Raw genomic sequence first — 27224 nt, forward strand, 5'->3', positions numbered from 1 at the left:
ATTACTCTTTCAGTTCTTTCACAGTGATTTGTAAAGTATATGCATTATAAATAAATAAAGTATACATAGCTAGCTGTGCCGTGCGGCTTCACCCACGCACGAAACCGCGGTCTATATCAAGTACATACATATTATAGCTCATGTGTTATTCTGATAGATTAAAATAAATTGAATTTAGCCAATATAGGTTATATATTACTGTAAAGTTTCTTTCAAATCTGTCCAGTAGTTTTTTCGTCAAAGTGTAACAAATATACATACATCCATACAAACTTTGGCATTTTTAATATTAGTAGGATTAAAATTGTATCATGCTGGTTTATGATTGATTTTAAAAATATTGTCATTACGCTATTCTACTATGTATTTGAAAATAAAACGCCCATGGAAAAAAAAATGTTGTGTGGTTTTATGAAACCACGGTAAAAGTGAAACTGTTCGAACGGTTCCAAACACGGCTTTGTGTAGCGCATGTCGCGTGACGGTCGGCTGCCGAGTAGGTATACCTACTCGGCAGTGCGATACACGCGACATGCGCTACACAGACCAAAAAGTTTGAGACGATGTAATAAAAGTTTCACTTTAATATTATAATTTTTTATCGAAATAATTAGGTTAGAATAAATTTGTAACTTGTGATGGTGCGAATGTGTTTGTAATTTCGTAAGTATGACTGCTAAATAAATTGTATTATAAGTTCTTAGAATTATAGTTTTATTTTTATTTATCTTTCTTTTTTGATTTGGTGTAAACGGTTATAGTAAAGAGGTTTGTATTCACAGACTAAAAATATTTAGCCATAGATTTGTCAAAAATCAAAATTACTACTGTGAAAAGGCTATTTTGACAATGGCGTTTTTTTAAACATAATGTCAGTTTTAGTAATAATTTTGTTTATTCTTATGGCAGATGACTTAATTTTAGTTAAATAAAAATGTTAGAATTATAACCTAATTATATATATAAAATCTCAATATCTCAATTTAAATAAATGCTATATTGTAAAAGACACCATTATAAGCCAAAATAGCTCTTTTGCATTGAAAGTAACTGCAACTACTACTTTAGTTCGGCCATAATGATAAAAATGTCTTCCACACTTTCATTTCTATAAAAATAAATTTGCAAAAAATCCAGTTAGTAAAAAGGAACGCATGAATTTTGGCGCGAAAATTATAGTGCACAGATTCAAAATATAGTCTGTATTGTGAAATGTCAACAATTCTTTGGTTTGTAAAAATCACGTAAAAATGGTAGTAGTCAAAATAAATAGTTAACAGTGTCGAAGATGAAATAATATTATGAAATAAATAAGATTATTTTTAACGAAGTTCTGAAAAAGAAGTGTGCTATAAGAGTTAATTTTTAGGTTATTAAATAGTCACAAATCTAGTATAAAGTCTAGTAGAAACAATGAGTAGAAATAATAAACTTGAATATGATTTTCATTCATAATAATTTATGGCATTCAATTTCTCGCAAACTAATAAGGCGTGTGTACACTAACCAATAAAATAAAAATTACAGCATTTATGTGAACAAATCAAATTTTGTTTTAAATATCAGCTGTAAATCTTTAAATGATAACTATGTATAAATTTTACTTTTAATCGAATGAAGCGAACATTATAAGTACCTGTGAAGAAATATTGTGCACAACTTTCATAATAACTTAGATTAAGTTATATTAAAGTTAATACGGTGAGCAGAAAGAAAACTTGGCTTTTTAACTATACTTAGTTATTTAGGTTAATAGTAGGTAAATCTTATGGAAGGATATCATTCAAAGGATAAAATTTTATGCCGTGCCTATTTGCCAATGAACGTACTCTATTGTCTAATATGTATCGATTTTTCCTAAATTTAAAAAGAATATAGTAATAGTTCATAAATCTGTATATAAAAGAAAATAGGTTATACTTTAGAATTAAATCACTGCGCATAGTTTGTCGGTTAGAAATAATGTAAAATATTGCCTTCTGAATTCGGTATGGGCAGATTTTTAGCATTTGATTAAAGTGTGCCTTTAAACTACAACTCCATATATTAAATTGATTGAAATATTAATTATAAATGAGCAGCACTGCACACGTAAGTTTTAGGTAAATATGCGTGAATACAATTTAAGAGAATTGTCAAAAAACCCGCCTTTTTCTAACTTTTTAATAAAGTAAGGGATAAATGATAGTTTCAATTTTCAATAGCTAAGGTATTGCGGCGTTTTTAAATGTATATCTGGTACAGAATTGATACTTGTATTCATAATGTTTGCATTTGTAATTGTTTTCGTTTGTCAGAGTTGATACATTTCATGTTTTACAAATTATTGGGAGAAATGTAAGGGCCGGCGCACATACAGCGGAGCGCAGCGCGCTACCTATCGCATGTGATTGCTTTGATAAATTGTTATTTGATTTTGAATATTATTCTACTGAGGACAATGTCGATAATAGTTTGATGTAAAATGCTCCGCCGCGCCGGCCTGAAATGTTAATTTTGATTTATGATATTCAAAAAATTATCCCAGTAGTAAATACGTTACTTGAACAGTGTAATAGTTTTTCTTCCAATAATAATTTTCTGGTTTCTTTAGTAAAAAGGATTGTATACAGTTGTAATAAAGATCTTTAGTTGATTTTAAGTTGTGACGCATAGAAGTCTATCGTCAATTTAGTTTTTGTTAATATTTAACAGAGTATGTTTGGAAATTATGTATTCTCAATAAAAGAAATTTAATTTCGCCATATTGTTTTATTTCACTCACATAATTTATACATCGTTGATTACATAATTCGTAAATCCACTTTGTAATAAGCCTTATACATAATAATACTTTAACGGATTCAAGTCTTGATTTATTACCGTTATAATACAAACTCAAACTCAAACTCAAACATTTATTTATTCAATTAGACTTCTTCTAGAAGCACTTTTGAAACGTCATTAAGTACATATTTTAACATTTACCACCGATTCGGAAAGCAGTATCTACGGAGAAGAATCGGCAAGAAACTCCATAGTTGCTCTTTTTAATCATGTCAGATTTACAATTTTACAAATTACATATGTAATAATATCATAATATTATATTATCATAATATGCCAAAGAACTGTCCTGTGGTTAATAAACATCTATATTATTCTCCGATAATACTTTGATTTCAATAACAAGATACTTATTTTTATTATTTACTTAATAACTAGGTAGTGACTAAAACAAAATTAATCTAAGTTTAAACATGAAAATATGTAGAAAATGAATGATTTTTAATGATTACCTTGACAAAAAATAATACTTATCTACCCTAGTTCTTGAGTAGGCTTAAGTTAAACAAAACATTATGATCTCATAGGAATTATTAGAGTATCATTATTTTGGTATTTCATTAGGTACCTATAAATTTTTCATATATTTTATATTTTCCTTTAATTTATATTTATATAAGAGTCGACATTATATGAATTATCATAGTACATGAACACTGGTTGAATTAACAGCTATCAATAGATTAATAATTATCACATGACGAGGAAAACTTATGAATTAAAATTCTTACTTTCTATTTTTTGATGAGTAAGTATATAATTCTTATTTTCATACTTTATTGTGATAATAGGAAATAGTTTCAAGTGTACAAACAACATTTTACAGTTTAAGAACTTTTTGCAAACGAGTAACGCCAGTGGCGTAAAGCTTAGTTACAGGAAACTTAATTCTATTCAACATAATTTTCGTATGTTATGTATTTACTATTTATGCCTATAATTTACGATTTTTTTCTGTATATTTTATACAATACTATAATTTTAAACAGCGTTGCTTATATATCATGGCAGAATTACTTTCAACCCGCATTTTTGCTGTTTCCCACCATCATCTCTCATATTAATTCATATTTATATTAGCGAAAAATAATGTGAATTAATTTTAATATAAATCAATTGATAGTTTATAACATAATAATTAAAATTACACATATAGTGAGATTAACAATACTTATAGTGTGCTTATAGGTACCACAGTAAACTTACTAAAAACTAAACAAATTACAATATTATATCAATACATAATTTAATATTTGATTACATCGATGTAGTGTTATTACGTAGGTATAACAAAGTAGTGAAAGTTACCGTAATAATAGAAAGAAAGAAAAGTATAGAAAACAGGAAACAAACATTTCGCACCATCGCGAACTATTTGACAACTTTCCCGCTTTTTTTACTTAGTAATGAGTTTGACAGCAACTTTTTACCGCCGTTTATTTTTTTACACTGCATTCGAGTTTGAAATCCTGTGTTGGAATCTAAGTATTTTTTATCGGTTTTTTTTTACAAAATACGAGCACATACGAGTCTGGCAGCCAATTTTTTATACCCAATTTTTTTACAGTGAATTTGACAGTTACACAACAGAATAAATTTACGTGATTTACACAGTATGTTTTTTTTTTATTTATTTATTTTTTATTATTGAACAATACAGCCAGGATGGAACAATAGCACATTTAGCACAGCAGAAGTGCTAGCAGCGACCTCTAGTTGTATTTGCTTCTCTGCCGGTTGTTCCGTTTCACTCGCGCTTGATACTGACGTGATAGTTTCCGTGTCGTCTATGAGGAGATCTGTGGATGTATTGTCTCCGGGATTGTAGGGGACGAATACCTGTAATGTTATAAAAAAAATTATGCAAAGACTATTTTATAAGGACACCCACACAACTAATAGTAGAAAAATAATATTGCCCGATTCTCAGATTTATCCTAAGGATTTATCTGATATGCACACAAAATTTCATAAAAATCGGTCCAGTTGTTTCACATCGACTATCTGTCAGTGTGAATGTCCGGTTAAAATCGGTCCAGCCGTTCCAGAGTTTTTGTGACATAACTTACAGAGAGATTTCATCTTTATTTTATGAATGTAAAGCACATATTTTTTGTTAATCTATTAATCTATATCACTACATAGTATAAAACAAAGTCGCATTCTCTGTCCCTATGTCCCTATGTCCCTATGTCCCTTTGTACGCTTAAATCTTTGAAACTACGCAACGGATTTTGATGCGGTTTTTTTTAATAGACAGAGTGATTCAAGAGGAAGGTTTATATGTATAATAACATCCATTAAATAGTGGAGAAGTACTGTTATTTTTGAGGTTTCTAATGTGATGTCGTAAAAAATTACATTTTTTCGGCTTATATTGCAAACGCAGGCTAAACCCTAAGAGTTTTATCAAAATAATGTACTAAGTATTATATACATTGAAAAGGTCTACAGAAAAGTCCGCGATGGTATATGTCTATCTCTTATGGATAATCCACAATAACATTTTTTTGTCATTTACTTTTTACGACAAATAATAGCTAATTTTCGAAGCGATTTTCACCAATACAGCATTAATTCTTAACCAATTAAATACCTTGAATACATTGTTCATTTAATATAGATCTATATGGCCCTTTACACCGTATGATTTAAGTGAATATTTTCGAAGATATTACAGATTTAAAAATTGCGGGACGTAGCATTTGCGGCGGTATCGGCCGGCCGGGCCGCTATGTTTTTTAGACAACGTTCACAGTTTTTCTGTAGTGTATTTAGTATCAGCCTGCATTGCACCCGTGCGAAGCCGGGGCGGGTCGCTAGTTATATATAAAAATGAAACCCGTTTCGCGTTGTCACGGCATCACGTGTGAACGGCTGAACCGATTTCGATAATTCTTTTTTTTATGTTTGTGGAAGTCCAAGGATGGTTCTTATGTAGAGTAAACGTAAATATTATGTACCACGGGCGAAGCCGGGGCGGACCGCTAGTTAATTATAAATATAAGTATTCAAAAAGAAACTAGATTACCTCATCATCGTCCGATTCATCGTTATCCATAGCTTGAGCTTCTACATCTTTTACGCTGTAGTTATAAGTATAGTCTTCTTCCGAATTGTAGCCTTCCGTGTCGCTTTCATATTCGAAGTAACGGCTCTGTAAAAATAATATTAAATATTCTTAAAATAATCTAAATTAGTTAATTAATCTATGCTAATATTATAAAGCTGAAGAATTTGTTTGTTTATTTGAACGCGCTAATCTCAGGAACTGGTCCGATTTGTAAAATTCTAATAATAATATATCATCACGCTAAGACCAAAAGTATAAAAGTACTCATTTTATCAACAAAAAATGGTATGTTACCACTCGAAATAAGTATATGTAGTTTTACTAAACCTAGAATAATTACAACTAACAGTATATGGGCACTGGGAAATGCTGCCTCATGTAAATAAATAAAATAAAAATTAAATGAATAGAATACTTTAAGTATTAAAGTAAACATGGAGGTTATTTTTTTTATCGTAAAATGGAACATCGCATTTGACACGAACATCATGCGTGACATATTATTTCGAAACGTCAAAGTCACGGACGAATTATGTCATTGCAATAAAATGTAAAATTATTTGTTGAGTTTTTGTCCATATAAATAACTTCAAAACAAAGAAACCATGTATAATTTTATGACGTAGTATTTAAATAATATTCTAACATAAATAGATGACAAATGCGCAGTGATATATTGATTTGACGAAGTGCTGTACAGATTTGGATTAATTGCTTTGTGATAAAATACAATGGCTGCAGCCTTAGCTAATGATTCGCCTAAATATCGCAACAGTTTGATATGTTGCAGTCCGCGTAGCGTGGAAGACGCCTCTAGATCATCTTCATCTACATCTGGTTGTGTTTCTGCAGACGAAAGCATCGACTCAAACTACATCCCAAAGTCTATTTCCAATAAAAAGTTGAAGATACACAGCGCAGCAACGCGTGAAGACATTGAAAAGGCCATAACTCAATGCAAAGAACTGGTTCTAAGTAGTCCGCAGTGTTCCGACGAGCGAAAGTGGCTCGTACGATATTTGGTCGAGTTGAGATTACGATTAGAGGATTTAAAAGACAACGATGGGCAGTTACGGGCCAAAGTCACGATAAAGGGCCACCATTTCGAGCAGCAAATTAATATTAGCAATAGAAAGCAATACTGTGATCATTGTAGCGGTGTTATATGGAGTATTGTTCAGAGCTCTTATATTTGTACAGATTGTGGTTATGTATGTCATTATAAATGTGTCGATGATGTGTGTAGAGTTTGTGCGCATGTTGTTATGACAGAAAAGGGACATTTTGAAATGAATATATGTCCCGAAAAGGGTTTAGCGGCACAGGATTATAAATGTGCGGAATGTCAGACCACACTAACATTTAAAGACTCGTGGAATGAACCGAGGCTATGTGATTACACTGGTATGTATTTCTGTACTACATGCCATTGGAATGACTTATTTGCGATACCGGCAAGAGTAATTCACAATTGGGATTGGGATAAACGCTATGTGTCTCGATTAGCATATCAAATGCTTACATTATCTTGGTCTAGACCATATATAGATATCGAGAATATAAATTCGAAGTTATTCAGTTTTATAGCAGAGTTGGAGTGGGTTCACAAAATGAGAAGGGACTTAGAATGGATGAGGCGTTACTTATGTGCTTGTGCGGAGGGAACAAATCTATTATCACCATTATTTGTGCAACTTGGTGACGTGAATAAGAAGTACAGTATGTCACATTTGCAAGCGATCAACGATGGAAGCTTAGAAACACAATTAACAGAATTGACGGAAATATGTCGCGCTCATATTACGAAATGTGCGTTGTGCTCCGGAAAAGGTTACTTGTGTGAAGTTTGTGGTAATAATGAGATATTATATCCATTTGATAGTGGGGCTTTAATGTGCGATCGTTGTAACTCTATGTACCATAGAGGATGTTGGCTCCGAAAGGGCCAGAAATGCCTTAAATGTATCCGAGTTGATGAACGGAAGAAGCTAAATTTTACTGACGATGTTGACGCTACTTCGGAATACGAAATTGATAAATTTGTACAATAATGCATGTAATATTGTTTTATTTATATTGTAAATAATTGTAAGTTGACATTGCCCTAAGTAGGGTTGCCCCCTTTATTGGGTATTTTCAAACTAAATTCTAGTATTTGTGATTCAATAAAAACATGTTGAATAAATATTGTATTAAATGCAAATGGCATTGATCAGTTGTTCATATTTGATTACCATTTTAATGTAGTTCTTAGAAAAAATGACACTAAAATTAGCATTGAAAATGTGCATTTTTGACTTTGTGTTCAGAAAAAGCAATAGATTAACATAATATTATAATATATCACGGAATATTTTAAAAATTGTATATTAAAACTTATATATGGAAAATGACTATGATATTTAAAGAAATTTTTAAAGAATAGAAAATTTATCACAAAAATTTAATTAAAAATGCCCTGCTTCAAAATTTTTTAAATGCATTGTATTCCATTGGTGCTCTAAGCTTTTTGCTTATTTTGGTATAAGAATTGGTTGTAATTAAGATTGTACATCATGTATATTTGAAATAGCTATGCTAGGAATTAATAACTGACTTCAAAAAAGGAGGTTTTATGTTTTACTGTATATTTTTTAGACTTATTGATGTTAAGAATACTTATGCAGGCTAAATATAATGCTGTAAAAGCTGTTCTTTCTGTTCTCAATAAATCAGAGTTGACTTCATCCATTTTTTTTTTTACTTATATTTTTTATCACATAACACCTGCAGATAATGCTATTACTTAGCACATTTAAAAATTAACTAGAATTTGTGTATGTTAAGTTTACAACACCTGAAGGATTGTAAATATGTATATCTATGTATATTTTCAGTTGTTAAACAATTTTAAACTAATACATATAATAAATAAAACAGAACTAACGAAAACAGTAAGTTATGTGACTGCTTAATCCGTCAGTCCTCGGATCACAGACACAATAGAAAATCTATTGTGTCTCGGCCCGATCGGGCCGCTCGGTGGTCAATGAGTTAAAAGTAATTAGAAATCTGAATGATATGTTTTACTTTGACTCCTCAACTAAATCATCGAAATAAGTGCTGTAGTTAAGCAGTGAAAGAATAATGATAAGACAGACAAACAGACGGACTTTCGAATTTATAATATTAGTATGGATTATATTTCTGTTGCACTCTACACTCTGGTACTCTACTCTGTATAGTGATGTGAACTGGACAATATAAATAATTAAACTAATAACACGTTATAAAAACAATAATCTTATATATAAAAATGAATCGCAAAATGTGTTGGTAAGCGCATAACTCGAGAACGGCTGAACCGATTTCGATAATTCTTTTTTTATTATATTCCTTGAAGTACGAGGATGGTTCTTATGTAGAGAAAACGTAAATATTATGTACCACGGGCGAAGCCGGGGCGGACCGCTAGTTGTTTGATATATTTGAAAAAAAAATCTTATGACAGGTAGTTAATGTTTAAAAATAAAATAGTGTGAAACTCATGGTATATTCAATTTAATAAATTAACAAAAATTACTAACTTTTTTCTTGTTTACATTTTGGCTTCAAGCTTTAAATTGACTATTGTATAAGAACAATGAAAATAAAGAGTTTTAAAGTTATTTTGGTGTTTTATTTTGCTTTTTGTTAAGTTAACCTTTATAAAATTCTGAAATATCGCTTTTTCTTATAATTTATTCATACATATCTTTTTTTGATCAAGACACAGAAAAATATTTATTTTCTCACTTTCCTGGAGATCGAACCTTTGAAATCTCTTGCAAGTAGGTATTAGCTTAACGTTAATGGTTAAGCTACTGCAACCAAAAGTGTATTTAAATTTTGTATGTTTGAAACTCGATTACAATAAAACGGCTGAACCGATTTCGATGCAACTTGACTGTAGGCATTATTTTTACCAGTAACCACGGGCATTACAAGTATTTCTATTGCTATAAAATCTGTTCAGTGATTCTAAGCCTGTGGGATTTCCGGTATAAAAAGAAGCCTACGTCTTATTCTGGGTCTTCAGCTACCTGCATACCAAACTTCATTGTAATCGGTTCAGTAGTATTTGCGTGAAAGAGTAGGTAAGTAGCAGTATTAGTTCACGTGAAGTACAACGACACAGTACAGAATCTAAAATTTTACATTTAATAAATACCTATAATTTTTCAAAAAATTATTTTAAAAACACTAAAAACATAAATAAAATAATATCTCACCTGGCAATCCAGACATCGACACGACTCCCTATACGTGCAAGTCGTCAAAACGCTCTCCATGCGTTTTAGATATTGAGCGTTTTCAACGCGACGTTTCCGACGCGTTAGAGACGTTAGGAACGAGAGGAATGTACGGCGTGGTTTGTGTTTCTCTGTTTCACTGGATAAATTGGATAAAATAAGTACATATTATATTATTATATACTAAAAATATTATGTATTATGTGTATACAATATTATTTAAATAAATAAAGAAGTTATATTATTACAATCTTAATGATATGAATGTACGTCGGTCGTCGCGGTTTCTACTTTTTGAGACATTTGCTAAATCAATTTATTTTGTTTTATATAAGCATTACATTTTACGAAAATCTTAAAGAATATGAAAGAGTATTTTTATATTTTGATACATGTTACGTGTAATTTTAATCTACACGACTCTATACGTGCAAGTCGTCAAAACGCTCTCCATGCGTTTTAGATATTGAGGGTTTTCAACGCGACGTTTCCGACGCGTTCGAGACGTTAGGAACGAGAGGAATGTACGGCGTGGTTTGTGTTTTTCTGTATCACTGGATATATTGATAAAATAATAAAATAACTACACAAATACTTAGTTAATATTTTTTTTTGTGTATGAATATGATTTAAATAAATATAGAAGTGCTATTTCAATTATGGGAATGAACGCGATTTAAATTTATCTCTATATCACAAAATGAATTTGTAATTTTTATGCTATTAAATATGCATTTTAATTGAAACACGCATAATTTAGTTTACACATATACGCCTTACTATTAATTTTACAGTCATCCAAATTCGATACGTAGACGTATATATTTTTATAAAAAATAGTAAGTAATTTTTAATACTATGTTCAAAGTTAGCTTAAAAGTAAGTTGAATGTAATTATTTCAAATTAATTATATTATGATAAATATCCAGACAAATAAAATAAAAAAATCCCCATAAAATAAATAAAGTTCGGATATCAGAGTTCTTATCTTATCCTTTGAAAATTGTTTAAAAATATGTAACTGAAATAAGTTTAGCTATTTTTATTATTTTACTATTAATTACCTGTCACGAATATCATTCAAAGCGGCCGGTTGCATATTGTCACATAGTAGAGCATTACTAGATTGACTACTTATTCTCTTCTTTACTCCTGTATCTGCTTCGAAGTTAACTTTATAACAAAAAACAAAGATAAATATTAATAAAACATAATATGTAATATTGTTTCTTATATTATAACGCGTAGGTAACTAATTATTTTGTTATGCTTATGTGCTTTAACTACTAAATCGATTTTGATGAAATTCGAACAGACAAACTAAGCTTTTATTGTCACAAAACCACATCTTTAAGTGAGTGAATAGGAATTAAAATTTGTACACAGGCATGCATGTAAGGCTTTAAGCTAGTAATCAATGAAATAAAAATATATCTATGCTCATATACCTAGTTGGGTCATTTTCAAAATATTTGTACATCACGAAATTGTCAGTAAACTGTTTCGTAAGGAAATGTCAGGAAGTTGTAAAAGTAAGGCTGTATTCAGAATACGGTAATATTACATATAAAAAAGTAAGAAGTCACTAGTTAAAAAAAAATATATTTTTAGTTACAAAATAATCAAGAAACAATCAATTTTTATAATTCTCTGTTTGGTTTTCCTTTTATTTTCTTCTATCATTAGCTTCTTTCCATTTTTGTCTTCGAGCTTCTTTTTCACTGTCATTAAGATCTGATATTTTTCTTTGTCTTTGTTTCACTTTCTCGAGGTGTTTTTTCCTTTTCTTTTCATATTTTTCAGGGTTTTGCTTTTTTAGTTTTTCAATGTATTTTTTTGCCGTTCGGCACCGGTTAGCGGCATTCTGAAACTAAAAAAAGCTGTTGGATATATGTATTTTGAATAAAAATAAAAACAAAAGTAAGCATCACTCGTGTGGGTGGAAAAGCGATCAACACTAAATGCAATAAGGCAAGCGTTATCCCATCAGAAACCACTTGTAAAATTGGAGGCCAAGACTCACTGATCCGCTTTCACTATAAAAAAGTTATCAGATCCCAGGAAAAGTCAAGTCCCTAAGCCCGACTTTACTAACCCTACATCATGGTTTAAAAAGTATGGCCTGTAGTTACAAAAAAATAATCTTGAGAGATTTATTGTTTTTCTCCTTTATTTTTATTCGTTACATTAATTTAACACACATTTTAATATCTTATTTTCATACTTTACACATGAGACCACAGCTTTACCGTCTACAATTTACTGACGTCAGTAAATGTCAAGAAATTGTTCGTCAGTAACATGTAAAAAATAACCTAAGAAATACTTTTACACAAAACATAATCACATTTACCATTAGATTGAAAGTGTAATCTATTACTCTAGTCATAATTTAAGTATATTACAATTGCGGTAGGTGAATTCTTCAAAATGTACTTACTTTTGTTGAGAATACGTCGTTAGGAAAATGTAACTAAATTTTTTGCACAGCACACTACAGGACTTCTTCCATGTCTGGACGACGAACAAAATGGCGGCGCGTTAATGTGACCTTACTTTTCGTGACATGACCAGTTTTGCCAATGATTAGAGTTAGATTCCTCTTCTTTGTGATACAAGAAGTTGGTTAATTATGTCAATAAATCAGTGTCACGAAATTGTAACGATTGATAGGGACATTTTATAATATGTCATTCTTCGTTTATTTAAGGTAATTTAAATAGTTTAATCTATCAGATATAACACTTCAAACATTGCTTTTTAATTATGATACAAAAAAATAGGAAGTTTCATACAAAAATTCTGATAAAAATATTGGTTTTCATTGTCGTCCACATAGGGGACAATAAAAAAATGTATGGAGCTTTTTTTGTTACTTTATTTTCACATTAAATTTATGTAAGAATTTGAATCGCAATTCATTGCTTTTCATCAGAAATGATATGCAGTATGCTTAAGTTTAGTCTGTAAAACGTTAACAATGATTTATTTCAGTCGTAACCATATTTTTTTCGAAGATTTTTTAGGGGGACAAACATTTTGTAGTAATGTACAATTATTTTGAAAACGACCCAGTTACAATTTTTTTTAATAAAAATTATATGTTTTTTTAAGTAGGGATTGTAATACATATATCAAGAATGGCTAGGCCGATTTAGCATCGATTGTTTTCCCTCGATAAGCAACAATATTCCCAGACTAAATTATAAGGTAGTTTTATAAAACAATCTCACCATTAACATCAGGCTCATAATTCCACAAGCTACGCTCATTGCAATTCGGACTATCGCAATCCACCTCCTTCCAAAGTTCCTCCACAGAGGCATTTGGGTATAACGTCTCTGTTGATGTGTTACCACTGTCTTGGTCGTAGGTGGGTTGGTCTAGTATCTTGTGACAAACATACGAAAAATATTTGAAAATCTATACTAATATTATAAAGCTGAAGAGTTTGTTTATTTGAACGCGCTAGTCTCAGGAACTACCGGTCCGATTTGAAAAAATATTTCGGTGTTATATAGCTCATTTATCGAGGAAGACTATACTGCTATAGGCTATACAATATCATCACGCTAAGACCAACGGGAGCGGAGCAATGCGTGTAAAACCACAGGGCACAGCTAATAGTTATAGATAAGTCGATTCAAATAAGTCGTCGATATGTAGTCGATTCTGCGACAACGTAACGTGGTGGCGTGTACTTGTGATTCAACTAAGTATAGGATATATTCTGCCACGTTTTTGAAGTCATAGGTCGTCTTTCAAAAGAAGTAACAAAAGTTAAAATATAACTATTGTCTTGGTTATATGCGTACGCGTGAGTGAGCCGTTTCGAACGTTTTGTAGGTATTTTCCCTACTGTTCGTATATGTATTTTGTTTACTGTGGTACAACGCTGTGGCTAAGGCTAAGTAAAGATCGACATACATAGCTCTAAAATAATGATAAATATATCAATTATGTAGCAGTAAAAAAAATGTTTTTTGGAAAGCAATTACGGTAGGCAACGCACCCTGCGTGTATTAATAGTTATCGCCTTAATATTTTTAAATATTTGAACAAAAAATATCTGATGAATAAAAAATTATGTTCAAATTGCATATTATAGATGTTTTATTCTATTGACTTTTTCACATTAAAATAAGAATTATTTTCGTGTGAACCATTTTCCCAAACAATTACATAAAGCAGTTCTGTTAGTTTTCGTATATAAGATGCATTTCGATTATCTCTCCTTTGATTCATATTTTTTTGAGTAAGAACAAAGCAAATAAACATTTGATTCTTAAACCATTAAATATTTCGCCAAATTTATCGGTAGGTATTGACTAGTGTGCATTCCTGCAATACTAATAATAACTTACCTGCAGTACCGCGCTATATTTGAATTGACCTCATTTCATCATCAGTATTAAATTATTAAATTATAAATATAAATTTACATATAAGAATAATAACATAAGTACCTGATAGTGAGCTCTGGATCCAAGAAAAAATACAGCACTCGAATTTCCTGTATTTGCCATTTCTTTCATTTCTGTAAAAAATATAACATAATTAACATTATTCAATATTATGAACAAGCTTTTGTTCAATAAATTTGTAAAATAAAATCAATGAATAATAGGCTCGCTCGCGCGGTTAAAATTATGATGATTCCTTTTTCAAATATTTTTTTCTTTTAAGAATATTTTTTTTATCTCTATAGGTCCACATTTTTATATCTGACACAACACACACATTTTTTAATCAATCTTAGAAATTACTTAACCATCCAATATCGATAGTTATATAAATAAATAACAAAGGGATTCACAAAAAAATTATCGCAACATTTTTTTACATTTTTCAATCCAAATTATTTATATAAATAAATAGTCTTGTGGTGCACACAAATATGGGCGGGAATTTATTCATAAAACTGAATTTAATATTTTAAACAATATCTCCATATTTTAATTAATTTCTTGAATAATATTCACCCTTTTTCGAATTTATATAACACAATTTTTTAGTAAAGCATTATTTTTACTTTATAACCCTGTTTCATTGACATTATTTTCGCATGCGCTGTAAAGTATGTTGTATTAATAAGGGTTGCAATTTAAATACCTAACAGAATATTTCCTACCTACATAAATTATACAAGAAATTATATAATATGTTGCTTAGCAGTAAACATCAATAAATAATACCAAATTCATATTATCGTTACGAATTTAAATTGTGTTGCGACCACGTGACATTTAATTGATGTTGCCATATACATATAAGTTAAGCTAAAAATGGCGGGAAATTTAAAATTTTATATGTTTTCTTTTTTACTGTTGCGTTATAGTGGTATAACATAGTATATGTATAGATTGCACTTACTTACTTAATTTGACAAATGGCTGTATGATAAATGAAATAAACGAAAAAACTATTTTCTATTATTCCGATTGTAGTTATAAGATTGAACCTGTTTGATAATAATTATATGCTTTTGATAATCCTAATAATAGCTTAATTTGATTTGATCTGTTAACTTCTATAATATCTAAAATTAAAGACCATCTCAATGTAATCAACACAAAGCTATGACTTGCGTGAGTTACGGGTAGTAAGTACAACAATGCGTGTCGTACTCAATAGTTCGATAACCTTGTTTAAACGATATTGAATAGATTCCATGCATATTGTATTATGCACACTTCTATATTTTTATTCTATAAACATGAATGTAGAGTCACGCTAATATTATATAGATAATACTATAACCAAGGTAGAGTTATTAAAGTAATCTACACTAATATTATAAAGAGGAAAACTTTGTTTGTTTGTTTGTTTGTTTGATTGTAATGAATAGGCTCATAAACTACTGGACCGATTTTAAAAATTCTTTCACCATTCGAAAGCTACATTATCCACGAGTAACATAGGCTAGGTTTTATCCCGGAAATCCCACGGGAACGGGAACTATGTGGGTTTTTCTTTGAAAACGCGGGCGAAGCCGCAGGCGGAAAGCTAGTAATTTATAATTCTTTAGCCTATACTAATATTATAAATAGGAAAGGTTTGTATGTATGTATGTATGTATGGTTTTCACGCATAAACTACTGAACCGATTACAATGAAATTTAGCACACATATAAAGGGTAACTTGGATTAACATATAGGATAGGTTTTATCCCGGAAATTCCACGGGAATGGGAACTATGCGGGTTTTCCTTTGAAAACTCGGGCGAAGCCGCAGGTGGAAATCTAGTATCCGTATAAAATGTTTTTATTAGATAATAGATTAGATCAATTATAAATTGGAGAAAGTTGTAAATAAAGGAAAAATAATTAATTCTCAAAGATTTACAAATAGAACGCCATCAAGTTTTAATTAATTAAGGTAAAAAATATGGCGCCAAAATAACTTTGCGAATTTGGTATAAAGTACCTAACTACATTTTTTTGAATGACGAAACATAATATCCAGCAGCCAGTAAATAATACATACTGTTTTAAAAATTGGATTTAAACATACTACATATTATATTGTTTTCTGAATTTTTTCAAACTCAATGTCCTTTTATTCGAAATGTAAATTATACGAGCCTTAACAACTCTACATTTTTATTTTCAATAAGTCCACAATAAATAATTGCAGCATGCTTTATTTGCACGATAGGTAACCAAAACGTGTACCTCTACATAATTATAAAACACATTTAGGTTTTAAAATTAGAAAATGTAGGTAGAGCCAACTCTTCATTCGTCATTTAAAAGCTCCAATTTAAATTTTGAAGTTCAGTAAATGCAGAGCTTTTGAAATATATATTGAATGTAGAGCGTTTTTAGTTTTTTAATTGAATTTGGCCGTGACAATAAACTAGAGCCAAGAGTCAAGACGTAATACACGAGTCTTGTTAGATATATAAACTCTAGCTAGACTTTATTCGCACCCGCGTCACGCAACGTCATTCCATAATGGAACAGCCAATCCAATAGCACCAGCTACATCGCGATGTTGAAGTTTTTCCATCATTCAGTATATATAGAAGATATTAGCCGCACTAAATGGGGAGTCCCTTGCTACTCGGGTAGCCGGTCGTGGCGGTGGGCCGGGCCAAACCGCTGCCAATCTGAATATGTCGATAAGTTCGTCATGTATGGGTATTAATGGAAATGATTTAAATAAACAATTCTTAAAGTCGCAATATTGAGAAACTTTCTCACAGACACCGAAGTAGCTGCTTTGACTCTCTTTTTTATTGTTTTGGCTAATTTTCCATATCTAATAAGAAAGTTTAAGGCTATGCGACGTTTTTCTATTATTCTAATTAGGCTTTTGCAATATATTTTTATAATATTAAAGCTGCGGCTCAAACATTTTAGCAATATATTTTTATAATATTAAATCATTAATTAATAAGAGCTCTAGCCCAAAATAAATGATTTAAATAAAAAGAGCTACATAATCGAGCTTATTGTGTCAGTAGGTAATAATTTACATCACGTTATGGTCAATGATGTCACGTTGAGCAGTAATTTAGATTGATGCCACACCCCGGACACTCCATACAAAATGATCGTTTTGACAGTCACACCGTAGAGACTGCAAAATATGTGTGTGTTAACGCTTTATGGTTGGCACATTTGTGACTAGCGTAAAAAAAATTTCGCGTTTTTCTGATGAAATACATCCGTAAACAGCACAATATCTAACCATTTTCTACGAAAAACGATAATCACAAATCCAAAATAATAAAATTACTTTAAGTCAATTTGATTAATGTTGTCAATCTTCGTTGCGTATCGTCCTTGCAGAAAAATATGGCCCATTTTATGTCTGATCGCGCGGGGGTGAGGTAAGTTTAATTTTGGCGGGAGGCGGAGAGTGTCCGTTCTGTAGCGTTTAGCTACTATTATGTATTCTGTGTTGATGCATCAAAAGCAGTCATAAATAAAAATGACTTAATTACCTAGTGATTTGAAAGTTATTAATGTAATTATTCTGGGTTTAAAGAAATGGGTTAGAAAGAAATTTTATCATGAATAATTGCTAATGTACTTAGTAGATAGTATTAATTGTTGGGTAAGTACATTAGAATAAGTATCTACTAAATTTTTTAAATAATGTAAAATGAAGATATGATAAAAATTGTTACTAGATATTTAATTTAAATAAAATATACAAATCTATATCTATACTATTAATTTATATAAAATAATTTAAATATAAATTAATATTCATTTCATTTTAATAGAAATACTTACTATATAAATAAAAAAGAGTTATAAGTATCAAATATAATTATTTATAAATAATGTCTCTACATTTATCAATCAACGTAAAAAAAATAACTAACCATGACGTAAAAAAAAGCAAAAAGAAGGTCAAATCAGCTACTAGCGTGTGGGTGAGACCCAAGTCTCTCTTTATCATTTTCTTGACAGTATTTGAACAGTTAGTTTACCATATATGATTGCTTAATACGCTTCAAACATATCTGATGGCGAGGAATTAGACCGGCTCCTTGCCTAGACCGGCTGACACCAGTAGCTACGGACCCTCCGTATAAAGTCTCTAAAATTTCGTATATGTACTCAGTGCACAAAAAATTTCGTCACCGCGTTTCAGAAAATCTACGTCACTCTCTCATCGTAACGTCAAAACGCATACTTTAATTGTTAAAATTGAAAAAGAATATTTTTTTGTTCAATTTAAATTTATAAAGACGTTCGTTTAGTGCGGTAATGATTTTATAATAGACGTATGGTTCGTCATAAAAAAGCGCAATCCATTGGCAATTTGAGTGCATTAGCTCTAAAGTCGGTCAACGACTCTACAGAGAGCGACAGCGAAACTCTACATAGTGTATGAGTCATTGATCGTTTCTCTACAAAATATTCAATGAGTTCTTTGAGAATAGCGCCATCTATGATTGGTTCTATCAAAATATGTGTTAAAATATTTTCACTTATTGTTCTTACCGTTGTAAGAATATTAATACTGATTGGTAAATTGTATTAAAATTTATAATTACAGCCTGTCTAACTCAAAATTAAATATTGATTTAAAATACGTACATATATATTTTTAGAAATGGCAACTTTATATAAACGTCGCAAGAACTTACGACTTGCGCCTGTAACAAAATAAAATGGCGAATTAGCTTACGAATACGGCAGAAAAACATATTATTATAAATTCGTGCACGTTTAAATTATTAATTGTTAGCTAAAAAATCACAAGATAATAATATAAAGAAAGTTTCTGAACTCTTCGTAATTGTTGCCATTAGAGGTAAGTGATTTGTTGCAATAAACATAAAAATAAAACATTTTAACATTATAGAAACACTGTCAAAGAGTGTTGCAAGAAGTTTTAAATTTCAATATAATGACAAAATAATGTTTACGTTTTGTTTGTTGTTGTTCTAATTCAATATTTCTAATAAAATTAACGTCTAAAATCATGTGTTTATATGCAAGTGATATAAAATTATTGTTAGCTTATGGCTGACATGACAGTTTTCCTCCAAATAAATATGAATCCGGGATAAGTTTTCAATCAATACGTACCTAAAAGGTAAAACTTTATTCCTTCTCCAACGTTCAAGAAGAGCTTTTGTAGTTCTGAATATATGTAATCCCATGAATATTAAATTAACTCTACCTTCAGTAATAATATTAAATATTTTCGATGTAGGTATCTAACTTCTTTCATTTACAATTTATTATCAAACTATCAGTAAAATTGTAAACAAAAAATTAAAAAAGAAGAAAACATGAACTAAGAAAAAAGTTACACTCTTTGGGTACATAATTATTTTAATAGTAAACTTTAATATAAACAAGTTTCTATAACTATGTATATATAAAACTAGCTGCGCTCCGCGGTTTCACCCGAGTGGCTCTGCCCCTGTTGGTTAGTGTGATGATATATAGCCTATAGCCTTCTTCGATGAATGGGCTATCTATATCTAACACCGAAAGAATTTTTCAAATCAGACCAGTAGTTGAGATCAGCACATTCAAACAAACCAACTTCAGCTTTATAATATATGTACAGATTTAATTTAAGTACCAAATATTTCAAGATTATATTCCAGCCATTCTCCAGTTGTTTCACTATTCATGAAGGGCAATTGTGTTTTTGACGTGACAACGTCTTATAATTCGATACAGCCGGCTGCACGCACGAAAAAACATGACTCATGCGGTGTTACCTCGCTCTGAGGCGTTCCATGTAAGGCTTGAAGTGCAAGCGCGAGCGCGGAACGAGCGACAAAGAAGCACAATCGGACGTTGTCACATTCAACTATCGTCAGTAAACCGACTTTACAGACAACCAATTTTTTGTATCTTTGCAGATATATAAATATGTCAGACGGTGAAGGTACTTCTACTCAAGAGCAACAAGTGGTTGTAGAATATACAGAGGGTTGGTATTTATTAAGATTTTATTTACTACTAGCTGTGCGGTGCGGTTTTACCCGCATTGATCGCTCCTATTGGTCTTAGCGTGATGATATATAGCCTTCCTCGATGAATGGGCTATCTAACTAAATTTCTCAAATCGGACCAGTAGTTCTTGAGATTAGCGCGTTCATACAAACAAACTCTTCAGCTTTTTAATATTGGTATAGATATCTTATTAAAATGGTTAAATAAAATATCTTATTACTTATAATTTTCAGGTGAGCTAGAGATAGTTGAATATGACAAAAGTGAGGTAAGATTCCATTATTTCATAAATATTTTTAAACAGTTTCGTTTCCTTCATTCTGGTTCATAATACAAATAAGTATGAATGGGCCTATATCAAAAGTATTTTTTCCGTTTATTAGTATAATTTAATCTCCAAACTAACATTTTCTTAATTGGCTTTATTTTGAAGTTAATAAAAATATAAAGCATATTTTGTTTGCTCAATCCATTTCAAGGTTTAATCTATCACTATTACAAAGTTTATCAATACTTTTACACCAGTTTAAAATCGTAAAAAAGACATATAAAATAAGTTTTATGTTACAGGGAAGTCATATATTAGGAGAATCATCAGAAGGCAGTGATGATTTTAAATATATGCAAGTTGTGGATTCATCGGGAAAAAATGTTGTACTTGATTTACTTAACATGACTTTGATTAAGTAAGTAACTTGGAAGTAACTTGAAAAATCAGATTTGTGTATGTGTAATTGTTATTGAGAGGTTTTAAAATGTTGATATGGTATCACTACATAGTATAAAGCAAAGTCGCTTCTCACGTCTGTCTGTATGTATGTATGCTTAGATCTTTAAAACAAAACAACGGAATTTGATGCCATTTTATTAATAGATAGAGTGGTTCTTGGTAAGCAAGATAGCTAGGTAAGTTTATAATTTATTAGATTTTAGCTAGCTAGTAACATATAATATGTGTTATATCAATAAATATAATATTATATGAATTGAATTGGTTTCAGATGTGAAAATGGAGGAGATTCCTATCAATTAGTGTCGAGCAGTTCAGACTGTGGTGATTCAGAGACTGTCACATGTATACTGTCAAATGAAGATGGGGAAGGTATTTTATTAAATAATAATAATCATCAGCCTTCAATTTACTTATATCTTAATATATATAAATCTCGTGTCACAATGTTTGTCCTCAATGGACTCCTAAACCACTTAACCGATTATAATAAAATTCGCACACCATGTGCAGTTCGATCCAACTTGAGAGATAGGATAGTTTAAACATGTAGGTACCACGGGTGAAGCCGGGGCGGACCGCTAGTAAATTTTAAAATAAATTTCATTTCATTTTTCGTTCACAGAAGATCAACAATACATGGTGATGGGTGGTGATAATGGTTCGCTAGTTTATTTGGAGTCGGAAATCGGGGAAGCTGAAGAAACACAGACGGAAGAAAAACCTGTAGAGAAACAGGTGATTATTTTTATATAAATACCAGTAGAACCGCGTTTTTTTTAGGAAAAAATGTACATATTTATAAACTCATCTTTAAAATCAATAGTATTACTAGCTTTGTGCGAACAAAACCGTTTTTAGACAGAGAGGTACATAAGCTAAATCACTGCCAAGTAATATCAAAATCTGATCAATGTTTATTCAAATGAAAGAAGAACAAACATACATATATCCTGACATTCTTTCATGATTATAATATAAGTAAGATATACAAAAAAAACATTGTGAGTGTGGATAAATTATTAGTAAAATATTATAGTTTAGATTAGCAAATACTTTTTAACTATGTACCACGCAAGTGAAGACGCGGGATAAAACTAGTACTTATATTAAATACTAATATAATATGTATATTTTTATTTTTTAACATTTCTTATATTTTTCAGCCACAAAAACCACAACAGCCTAGTCCACAGTTTATATTGGAACGAGCGAAAGCTTTGCAAGCATCAAAGTGAGTTTATGAATTTCTGAATAACTAATTTGTTGCTGAATTTTTTTTAGAAAGTAAATTAAATAAACGGAGAATTAATAATTTTGGAACTGAAATGTGTAATTTTGAAAGTGTGTACTGCTAGTTTTTCTTTCAAAGTTTTAATTTATTCATGTTATTTATCTTAGAACAATAATGTCAAACCTACAACGTCGTTCCCGCGGGGGGCGAAGGCGCCGCGGAGCCCTACCGCCCCCCCACGAGTTACTCGCGTTACCTCAGTTCCGTCTGTACCTGTACTCGTGCAAGCTGTGCCCGTTCAAGTGCAACGCTGTTCGCGAGCTCTCCGCGCACAAGGTGACGAACACACAGAAATACACAGACATCGATAGACACAAATACCTAAACAGATACACATATGGTCACACATAGATCGACATATACATCGACATACACAGAAATAAACACACAGACATCGATTGACACGGAAATAAGCACACAGACATCGACACACACAGTAAACGGCATACACAAATATATGCACAAACACTGAAACGCACACACAGTAATCGACTGACACATACGTATACAGAGTATCGACACTGAAATCGAAACAAGCAAATTGTACACAGAACTTAACTTGAAATACAGATCAGACGCAGATACAAACATTTTTATATTTTAAATACAGAAACGAACACAAATAGACACAGATACACACAAATATTACATTCTAAGACACAAAATGGATTTAAAAAGTTAAAAAAAGTAATACTTATATATATATTTCTTTTGTATTTGCAGGCAGCGGAACACACGGGCGGGGGCAAGTGGAAGGCCGGGGGCAGGTCGGGCAGCATCGCCCTGCAGTGCCCGCGCTGCCCGTTCAGGGGCAACACGCATCTGCAGGCAAGTTATGGGCAAATAGGGGCAGATTGAGCTATTTATATGGACAAATAGAGGCAGATTTAATTATATACAGAGGCAGATTTAATTATTTACAGGGGCAGATTTAAAGAATTGATGGAAATTTAACCGATTGATGAATTTGTTGTCCTATTTAAATATAGTCTAGTTCTGAAATTTCAAGTCGGTTTGGTTTATTGTTAAAAAAATATTATAATATCCTGTTAATGTATGATATTATTGACTGACCGGTTGGCTTGGTTGGTAGTGGCCCTGCCTTCAAAGCCAGAGGTCGTGGGTTTGATTCCCACCCGGGGCAAATATTTGTGTGATGAACATAGATGTTTGCTGTGTCTGGGTGTTAATTATCTATAAGTAATTATTTAAAATTATATATGTATGTTTATCAGCCATCTGGTTTCCATAACACAAGCGAAAGCTTAGTATGGGATCAGATCGTGCCGTGTGTGAAAATTGTCCTGAAATATTTATTTATTATAATATTGTTGCAGTTATCAAAACACATGTTGGAGGAGCATAAGAATAAAAAAAAGGATGACGAAGGTACGTTTTGTAATTAATTTAATGAAATCTGTATGTTACCGGTAAACTGTTTACTTCAGGTATTTTATATAATACCCAGGAATGTATGAAATATGGCAATAACCATAAAATGTTATAGAATACCGTCTGGCTGTATGTATTATCATTTCTGATATTAAAAACAATTTAATAAATGTCTGATTAAACTAATTGAATGCGACAAATATACAAAAAGAGAGCACATGTGTCAGAAGTGAATCTTTGGCAAGATTCATATATACCAAAATCGTCGACGTACTCCATGACGTGACGGTATTGCCATGACGCGACCTTGCAATTTTAAGCCTTCGCTTTAAATTAGACTTATTCACTTCAAAAAAAAATTTTTCATTATATTATTTGTATAGAAGTTTAGATAATGTTTTTTTTTTATCATTTCTTTCAGATTACGTGATATTCGGTAACAAGGTATACCTCAGCAGTGCAGAGGTGGAAGCGGCTGATGTTCTCGTGTGTGGAGCGTGCGGGTTCGAGTCCAGTTCGAAGCTAGAATTTAAAAAGCATATTGAGGAGGAACATGATGCTACTGCGTGTTAATAAAGTTTAAATGTTTGATTGTGGTTTTATTTTTTGTAACACAACAATTGATATAAAAAAATAAATAAAACAAGAATACTTTTACAAAGAGCAATAAATCTTTGGCGGATTTGAATAATACTTAAATATAAATAGATATTCAAAATGATATTACATCTTACTCCTTAGCACATACTAATATTATAAATGCGAAAGTTTGTGAGGATGGATGGAGGCAAATACTACTGAGTACCGAACCGATTACAATGAAATTTATCACACATAATATAGAGGGTAACTTGGATAGATTTTATCCCGGAAATCCCACGGGAACTATGCGGGTTTTTCTTTGAAAACGCAGGCGGAAAGCTAGGCTTTATAAATCGAACTGTACCTAATGGCCGGATTTTATGAAAATTATCAGATTTATTACTTAGTCCGCAACATGAATAAGAGTAAAGCTTATCTATACTAATATTATAAAGCTGAAGAGATTGTTTGTTTGAACGCGCTAATCTCGGGAACTACTGGTCCGATTTGAAAAATTCTTTGGGTTACATTATTGCATTTTTGGTAAGGATCTCAAATTTTTTTGAAAATGCAATATAGTCTATGTTGCTCAGTGAAGATGCAGCTTTCTAATGGTGAAAGAATTTTTGAAATCGGTCCAGTAGTTTATGCGTGAAAACCATACATACATACATAATTACAAACCTTTCTTCTTTATAATATTAGTATAGATTACACACTCTTAGATTAATTCATGAGTCGATTACGACCGTGTTTACAAACGATTTTCCGAACGAAAACGTGTTAATGTTCAAAAATCAACAAATAAAATAGGCACAACCAAGGCAATGCTCTGAGTCGACTTTAGTCTCGTTGGATGGTACAATTACATATTATTCTTTAATCTTCTTAATCCATACTAATATTATAAATGCGAAAGTAACTCTGTCTGTCTGTCTGTTACTCAATCACGCCTAAACTACTGAACCAATTTGCATGAAATTTGGTATGGAGATATTTCGATACCCGAGAAAGGACATAGGCTACCTTTTATTGCGAAATATGTACCACGGGCGAAGCCGGGGCGGACCACTAGTCTTCTATAATATAAAAATGAATCGCAAAATGTGTTGGTAAGCGCATAACTCGAGAACGGCTGAACCGATTTCGATAATTCTTTTTTTATTATATTCCTTGAACTACGAGGATGGTTCTTATGTAGAGAAAACGTAAACATGTACCACGGGCGAAGGCGGGGCGGACCGCTAGTCTTCTTCTTCTTATATATAAAAATGAATCGCAAAATGTGTTGGTAAGCGCATAACTCGAGAACGGCTGAACCGATTTCGATAAATCTTTTTTTATTATATTCCTTGAAGTACGAGGATGGTTCTTATGTAGAGAAAACGTAAACATGTACCACGGGCGAAGCCGGGGCGGACCGCTAGTCTATAATATAACAAGTGATAACTGCGTTAAAAACAACCGACATCAAACTTGCACTTGCAACATTTACAAATACAGACAAAAATGCTCATAAAATAAATACTACTAGGCCTATCCGAATAAATTTTTTATGGGACCAATTCGACACCATCCCGCATCGAACAAAAAAAGAATCACGTAAATCGGTTCAGAAACCTCGGAGAAATCGGTGTACATACATAAAAAAAAAAAACATACCGGCCGAATTGATAACCTCCTCCTTTTTTTTGAAGTCGGTTAAAAATGAATCGCAAAATGTGTTTGTAAGCGCATAACTCGAGAACGGCTGAACCGATTTCGATAATTCTTTTTTATTATATTCCTTGAAGTACGAGGATGGTTCTTATGTAGAGAAAACGTAAATATTATGTACTACGGGCGAAGCCGGGGCGGACCGCTAGTACCTAATACATATTTATCATGATAATACATACAATTTGTAAACACGAGCCTTGGAAGCTTAATTCGATAACGTTTAATTTAAGTACATCATATATTATTGTGAACCTACATTAAAAAATATTAGTTTCGTAAAATCAAACTTCAACAAATGCTGTTAAAATCCTTGTTATGGGCGATGTATCTAACGAACTACCTACATAAGTAATATTGCACGCCTCATAAGCGAAGCGTTGAGGTGGGTACTACTGTCACTTCGCGCAAAACATCTGATTTTTCAAACTTAAAATGTCTTTATGTATCATACATTGCACTTGTAAGATAATACATACACACACATATTAAGAAAAAACACTATTTTTAACGTTCATGATATTTTTGATGTCATTTTTGTTATTTAAACTAGTTAAAAAACAGTTTAAAAAAGTTCTGTCTTGGACGTCCGTGTGTCTGTATGTGCGGATCCTTTTTCTTGTTAACACGATAGCGACCGAAATACTTTACCTACTAATCGAGTCTTTTTTTTTCTCTTACGCTTGAGTATGCTCAGGAATAGAACCCTTTCATTTTTCAGGGTCTGATTCGATGTGGTTTAATTGTTATTAAATAAACAAAAATAATAATTAATAAATATTTATTAAAAAAAAATTATGAGGCGTGCACTTTTGGATTTTCCAAATTATAATATTATCTATTCCTGTAGAAAAATTGAGTGGATAAATTCTTAATTCTTATGATCGTTTTGATTTGAA

General features: G+C 31.4%; 3 protein-coding genes across 5 annotated transcripts; 2 read left to right on the plus strand and 1 right to left on the minus strand.

Moving 5' to 3' along the window:
* Window positions 1-3128: 3128 nt before the first annotated feature.
* LOC149896448 (uncharacterized) lies at window positions 3129-15215 on the minus strand. The gene is made up of 7 exons (XM_090117384.1): window positions 15154-15215; window positions 14638-14708; window positions 13405-13561; window positions 11236-11344; window positions 10150-10309; window positions 5858-5983; window positions 3129-4665 (listed from the first exon to the last, which is right to left on the minus strand). The coding sequence occupies exons 2-7, from the start codon at window positions 14704-14706 to the stop codon at window positions 4471-4473; spliced, it is 816 nt and encodes a 271-aa protein (XP_089973510.1). The 5' UTR covers window positions 14707-14708; window positions 15154-15215; the 3' UTR covers window positions 3129-4470.
* LOC149896449 (differentially expressed in FDCP 8 homolog) lies at window positions 6413-8659 on the plus strand. The gene has a single exon (XM_090117383.1). The coding sequence runs from the start codon at window positions 6631-6633 to the stop codon at window positions 7948-7950; it is 1320 nt and encodes a 439-aa protein (XP_089973509.1). The 5' UTR covers window positions 6413-6630; the 3' UTR covers window positions 7951-8659.
* A 4048-nt stretch (window positions 15216-19263) lies between the features above and the next one.
* LOC149896450 (uncharacterized) lies at window positions 19264-24616 on the plus strand. Of its 3 annotated transcripts, none has more exons than XM_090117517.1 (11): window positions 19264-19448; window positions 20518-20588; window positions 20845-20879; window positions 21182-21297; window positions 21613-21713; window positions 21967-22079; window positions 22508-22575; window positions 22743-22911; window positions 23359-23463; window positions 23973-24024; window positions 24449-24616. In XM_090117517.1, exons 2-11 carry the CDS (start codon window positions 20528-20530, stop codon window positions 24598-24600), a joined length of 972 nt encoding a protein of 323 aa, XP_089973643.1. In that variant the 5' UTR covers window positions 19264-19448; window positions 20518-20527; the 3' UTR covers window positions 24601-24616. The 3 variants fall into 3 exon arrangements, with proteins under 3 accessions (XP_089973643.1, XP_089973644.1, XP_089973645.1); XM_090117518.1 differs by lacking the exon at window positions 19264-19448 and adding an exon at window positions 19544-19733; XM_090117519.1 differs by lacking the exon at window positions 19264-19448 and adding an exon at window positions 19752-19825.
* The last annotated feature ends 2608 nt before the right edge of the window (window positions 24617-27224 follow it).

This window comes from Colias eurytheme, chromosome 28, assembly GCF_061535395.1.
Source record: "Colias eurytheme isolate Ceu_HAF_F1 chromosome 28, ilColEury1 Martin Lab GWU primary, whole genome shotgun sequence".
Classification (NCBI taxonomy): domain Eukaryota; kingdom Metazoa; phylum Arthropoda; class Insecta; order Lepidoptera; family Pieridae; genus Colias; species Colias eurytheme.